Genomic DNA, 6,000 nt, shown 5'->3' on the forward strand with positions numbered 1-6,000 from the left:
TTTGGAAGTGTTATACGTTTTCCTTATCGAATGAATAGCCAGGATGCAGTGTATCCCGTCTTCTGAGGAGCCTAAATTAAAAGGGCTGTGGGGAGCATCTAGTTTGCTAGGTCGGAAAGCGTGCTCAGAGGACAAAAAATGTTGCAGAGCACAAAGCTAGAGGAGAAGTTTTAACAGACACTGCAAAAATTTGCCATGTGTTGCAAGTGGAAAATACCCAGTCCAAAATTTAATGGAACCATAATCCAATCGTGTGCACACCTCTGAAGAGAAACAATTAAAAGATTTTGCAAAAAGAGAGAAAGACAAAGGCCAGAAGTTATTGTAAAAATGTGAAATAAGTAAATGTATTCTTCAGAACTCCTCCGAGAAGAAAAACACTAAAAAATACTACAGAAAACATTGCCAGCCATGTCATAGCAGATACATATGTATTTGAAAGGAAACACATAGAAAGCCCTTGTACGACGGTTTAGGGATTAAAATAATAAGCCGGAGAGTCTGCAGGGATGACCGGTTTGCTCAGAAACGGAAATCGGAGCAAGGGTAAAGTTACAACAACCTCCGCGGGGGCGGCGGAGAGCCTTCGCCCTCCCTACGGGTCCGAAAACGAGAACGGGTCGAGCGCAGGCTGGGGCCGGCGGCCCGGCAGCGCCCGCCGCGAGGCGCCTGCTGGCGCCGGAGAGGGGGGTCGGGGCGGAGCAGGGGGTCCGGGGCAGAGCGGGGCTTTGGGGCAGAGCGGGGGGTCGGGGCAGAGCGGGGGGTCGGGGCGGAGCAGGGGGTCCGGGGCAGAGCGGGGCTTTGGGGCAGAGCGGGGGGTCGGGGCAGAGCGGGGGGTCGGGGCGGAGCGGGGTGTCGGGGCTGAGCGGGGGTTCGGGGGCAGAGCGGGGGGTCGGGGCTGAGCGGGGGGTTCGGGGCGGAGCGGGGGGTCGGGGGCAGAGCGGGGGGTCGGGGGCAGAGCGGGGGGTCGGGGGCAGAGCCGGGGGTCGGGGCTGAGCGGGGGGTTCGGGGCTGAGCGGGGGGTCGGGGGCAGAGCGGGGCTTTGGGGCAGAGCGGGGGGTCGGGGCGGAGCGGGGGGATCGGGGCAGAGCGGGTGTTCGGGGGCGGAGCGTGGGGGTCGGGGCAGAGCGGGGCTTTGGGGCAGAGCGGGGGGTCGGGGCGGAGCGGGGGGTTCGGGGCAGAGCGGGGCTTTGGGGCGGAGCGGGGGGTCGGGGCGGAGCGGGGGTTCGGGGGCAGAGCGGGGGTTCGGGGCGGAGCGGGGGGTCGGGGCGGAGCGGGGGTTCGGGGCGGAGCGGGGGGTCGGGGCTGAGCGGGGGTTCGGGGCAGAGCGGGTGTTCGGGGGCAGAGCGGGGGGTCGGGGCTGAGCGGGGGTCGGGGGCAGAGCGGGGCGTTCGGGGCGGAGCGGGGGGTCGGGGCAGAGCGGGGGTTCGGGGCTGAGCGGGGGGTCGGGGCAGAGCGGGGGTTCGGGGGCGGAGCGGGGGGTCGGGGCTGAGCGGGGCTTTGGGGCAGAGGGGGGGGTCGGGGCAGAGCGGGGGGTCGGGGGCAGAGCGGGGGTTCGGGGGCGGAGCGGGGGGGTCGGGGCTGAGCGGGGCTTTGGGGCAGGGGGGGGGGTCGGGGGCAGAGCGGGGGTTCGGGGGCGGAGCGGGGGGATCGGGGCGGAGCGGGGGGTCGGGAGCAGAGCGGGGGGTCGGGGTGACAGAGCAGAACGCGACCTCGGGCTGCTGCCTCTGCTGTTTGGGACCGAAATACAGAGATAAACGAGTAAATAAATAAATAAATAAATAAACAGAGCAGAGTGTGTGTGTCTGTCTGTCTGTCTGTGTCTGTGTCTGTGCGCGCGTGTGTGTGTGTGTGTGTGTGTGTGCTGGGGGGTCGTTGGGGGACGGCAGAACAAGGAAAGCCCGAGGGGGCCAAACTTCACGAGCGGAGGCGTTTCTGCTGGCGGCGCAGGTGGGGCTACATTGGGGTTTGCAGGGGCGTGGGGGGAGCGGGCAGGGGCAGGGGGTCCCGCCCGTCCCCTCCGCTCCGCTCCGCTCCGCTCCCCGCGGCGGCACCTGGCCGAGCTCCGCCCGCGGGGCCGCGCCGCTGACTCAGCCGCGGGGGGGCCCCGCGGCCCCGGCCCCGCTGCCGGCCCCGGGGCGGGGGCTCCGCCGCCCGCCGCGGCCATAAAGCGCCGCGGCCGCAGCCCGCCGGGGCTGTGCGCGGCTCGCGGGGCCGGCGGCGGCGGCATCATGACGGCCGTCGGGGCGCGGGTAGGGCGCTGCCCGCCGGCGGGGTGCGCGGCCGCGGCGGCTTGGGCACGCCGCGGAGCGGGGGGGGCTGCCCGGCCGCGGGGGGGGGGGGGGCGCAGCCGCGGGGAGGGAGGAGAGGGGGAGATGGGGATGTTTTGCAGGGCTGGGGACGGGGCGGCCAGCCGAAGGGGCGCTTTGGACGGGCGGTGCGCGGCGCTGCACACCGCGGAGAGGGTGCCCGGGGGGTTGGAGGGGTTGGATGGCCGGTGTATGGTGTTGCACACCGCGGAGAGGGTGCCCGAGGGGTTGGGGTGGGGGTTAGATGGCCAGTGCATGGTGTTGCACACCGCGGAGAGGGTGCCCGGGGGGTTGGGGTGGGGGTTAGATGGCCAGTGCATGGTGTTGCACACCGCGGAGAGGGTGCCCGGGGGGTTGGAGGGGGTTGGATAGCCAGTGCATGGTGTTGCACACCGTGGAGAGGGTGCCCGGGGGGTTGGAGGGGGTTGGATGGCCGGTGTATGGTGTTGCACACCGTGGAGAGGGTGCCCGGGGGGTTGGAGGGGGTTGGATGGCCAGCGCATGGTGTTGCACACCGTGGAGAGGGTGCCCGGGGGGTTGGGGAGGTTGGATGGGTGGTGCACAGTGCTGCGAGCTGTGGAGAGGGTGCCCGGTGGGGGTTGGAGGGGTTGGATGGCCGGTGCGTGGTGTTGCACAATGCGGAGAGGGTGCCTGAGGAGTTGGGGGGGTTGGATGGGCAGTGCACGGTGCTGTATGCTGGGGAGAGGGTGCCGGGGGGGGTGGTGGCAGTGGGGCCTGGCTTGGGTGTGCAGCACCCCCCTCCATCCAGCCCAGGTGGCAGCGCCGCTACGTGTGCGTCCAGAGCACCTCGGCCACTGACATCATTCCTGGAGTCCATTAACTGCGTCGCTCTAATCTCGTTTCAGTCTGATTAATGGCCGGAAGGAGCCCTGTTAACTTATTTTCTTCGCTGCTCTCCCCTAAGGCGCAGAGGCTGCTGCCGCACAGAAGACTGCAGAAGGCTTTCTTTGAGGTGTTCATCAGGAGCCTCATCATCCTGTGCGTGGCCATAGCCGTGGTCTTGTCGTCCATCTCCGTCTGCGACGGCCGCTGGCTTTTCGCGAGGGGGGAGCTCTTTGGGCTCTGGCACTTCTGCACTGTTAGCAACAGCAGCGTCCTGAAATGCGTCACCGACCTGAGCCTGGCTGATGTGGAAGGGATGAACGTGGGGATGATACTCATCAGGAGCATGGTGGCTTTTGCTGTCGTGGTAGCCATATTCGGCCTGGAGCTCCTGATGGTCTCCCAGGTCTGCGAAGATGCCAACTCTAGGCGAAAGTGGTCACTGGGCTCAGTTCTCATCCTTGTCTCCTTTTTGCTGTCATCTGCTGGAGTCCTGAGCTTCTCAATCCTCCTGAGGGATCACATCATCTTCACAGGCTTCTCGCTGACGTACTGGTGCGAGTTCATTGCTGCCTTCCTCTTCTTCCTCAACGGGATCAGTGGACTCCACATCAACAGCCTCACGTACCCGTGGAGCGGGCTAGGGAAAATCTAGGTGCCGAGGGTGCTCTCTGCCTTTGCGTAAGCAGCTGTGCCAAACAGACTGGAAGAAGAGGGAGCCTAATGAAGTCTGAAAAGGACGTTGCGTCTCGCACTGTGTGCCCGGAGGGAAAGCGCCGGTCTGTTGGGCGGTTTGATCTTGGGCGATGGACACCCTGACCAGCGTGGAGGACCGCACAGCATGAGCAGAGCGGCAGCAAGGACTGGCTGCTGCTGAAATACAGCTTTCTGGAGCAACAGATCGAGATGTTTTCCCGTTACACGTATAGAATAGCCAACAGCAGCCTACACAAGCACGCTCGGTGGTGAGGCTTATGCACAGCCTGTACTGTTACAGGTTTGGTAATGTTGGGCTTCCCCCATCCTCTGGAGCCCATGAAACCCGTGTGACAACTTCAGTGTCTCTTGCACCCGTTCGGTATCAGGGACAGATTATTTGCGCTTCTCTGCACTCCTCAGCTGTTGCAGGGCATTGCTCTTCCTGGGCGTCTTTGCCGTCCTTTCAGGGAAAGAGGAACGAGCTCTGCGTGGGCTTTGGGCAGGGGTTGCGGCCGGGCAGACCGTGCTGCCGTTCTGCTTCTTGGCACGCTGCGCTTCTGGCGTGCCTTTGGGTCACGGGGTTTCCCACCAGGGCAGCGGCAGGCAGGCTCATCCCGGAGCATCGCCGCTGGGATGAGCGAACTGCAGATCTGCCCGATGGCACTGAGCCCTTCTCCGCGCGGGATTAACAACGGGTTGGGGGGAGAAACCCGCTCTGCTTTAACGCTTGTTTTGTGTCCGCTGGTGAGACTTCCTGTGTTTTAGTCTCAAGACAAATGTTCATATGTGCCTCATCTCGGTAGTGTAACTTTTCTACAGTAATGTTGCTAAGCGTTACCCGAGATGCAGCTTCGGGCCAGGTCTAGTCGTGAGGCTTGCTCAGGTCAGCGCCCCTTGGGCTTTTGCGCCCTTCTGTGCTTTTCGGCGTCTATCCCGGATAAGACGGCACGCTGAGCTGCGTTACCCAGCACAGCTCCCGAATCCCTCGGGGTGTTTGGGGCTCTGTCGGAGCTTCCTGACCTTCTCTCAAGGACAACGAATTCTGGGATCGTGCCCTTAACCTGCCTCTGGAAAACTGCACTGTGATTGTATCCCCTTTTAAAGGTGCTTTTGATTTGCCGAATTGCACTGTTCAAAGCATGCCAGTGGACTGACCTTGCAGACGCCGTACGGCTGGTGCTGTTGGCTTTAGTGGAAACACTTGACCCCAGGGAAAGTCTGCAAGGTTCAGCCCCAGATTGTTGCACTTTGATGTTAGCAGTTGGTGGAGTGCCTTAAATGACCAATGAACCTGTTCTGGTGGATGCCCATGCTGCACCCCAACACGAGACAAGGGCCTGGGTGTCCTTGGCCTGTCTGGAAACCTGGAACATAACTTCACCAAGTGCCTTTTTGCTGGCACCCAAAATCTTGTGTGTGCTCCCTTTGGTCCCCGTGGGACATGGTGCCTTTAGCCTGCAGAGCCTGGCCTTGGGGGAAGGCAGGGGGAAACCAGACCATGTCTCTGTCTGGAGCCTCCTGCCCCACGTCGGGGAGGAGATGGTCCGCAGCTGGCCATTGAGTTCACGTAAGACTCAGCAGGGTTGTTAATGACTTGAGGATGCCCTCTGCTAGCTGAAGAAGAGGCCTTTTGTTGGGATACAGAATGAATCCTCTAGCAAAAATAGATTAAAAAAAAAAAATCGAACCAGCTTTGTATAATACTGCTTGACTTCTTCTTTCTGAGTAAAGAGGCATTTTGGTGGCTAAATACTACAAAGCAGGATTTATTGTCTTAGATTGTTATATACCACAACCTATGTAGCAAGCAACTGGTAACTCTTCACTTTCTGAAACCTGCTGAAGTGTCAAGCAAGATTTCTGAAGTTTATTAAATAAATTTCTTTGAAAATAAGAGAAGTGCAATTCTCCCTCTCTGCATTGAGATACTGGGCTGCAGATTGAAGGGGAAGAGTGAGGGCTGGGTAACCCCTCCCAGGCACCGCTCCCCGCGGGCCGGCTGCAGGAGCGCCCGCCGGGCGCCCTGCGCGGGAGGCAGGGCTCCGCGGAGCCCCGGGGATGCTCCCCTTTCCCCACAGCACGTGTCCACGCTGTGTTACGGAACGAGAGGGGCGGTCGGCCGCGCTTGTGCGAATCGGAGATGGCCTTA

At 62.1% G+C, this 6,000-nt stretch overlaps 1 protein-coding gene across 2 annotated transcripts; it reads left to right on the forward strand.

Annotated features, from left to right (window-relative positions):
- The first annotated feature begins 2,174 nt into the window (after positions 1–2,174).
- TMEM37 (transmembrane protein 37) lies at positions 2,175–5,694 on the forward strand. Of its 2 annotated transcripts, none has more exons than XM_062578858.1 (2): positions 2,175–2,252; positions 3,176–5,694. In XM_062578858.1, the coding sequence occupies exon 2, from the start codon at positions 3,184–3,186 to the stop codon at positions 3,805–3,807; it is 624 nt and encodes a 207-aa protein (XP_062434842.1). In that variant the 5' UTR covers positions 2,175–2,252; positions 3,176–3,183; the 3' UTR covers positions 3,808–5,694. The 2 variants fall into 2 exon arrangements, with proteins under 2 accessions (XP_062434842.1, XP_062434843.1); XM_062578859.1 differs by having other exon boundaries at positions 2,209–2,252; positions 3,235–5,694.
- The last annotated feature ends 306 nt before the right edge of the window (positions 5,695–6,000 follow it).

Source organism: Rhea pennata, chromosome 6 (assembly GCF_028389875.1).
Source record: "Rhea pennata isolate bPtePen1 chromosome 6, bPtePen1.pri, whole genome shotgun sequence".
NCBI classification, from domain to species: domain Eukaryota; kingdom Metazoa; phylum Chordata; class Aves; order Rheiformes; family Rheidae; genus Rhea; species Rhea pennata.

Excerpts from the sequence above, each read along its gene's own strand:
- TMEM37 (XM_062578858.1), top strand. The coding sequence starts at position 3,184 with ATGGCCGGAAGGAGCCCTGTTAACTTATTTTCTTCGCTGCTCTCCCCT.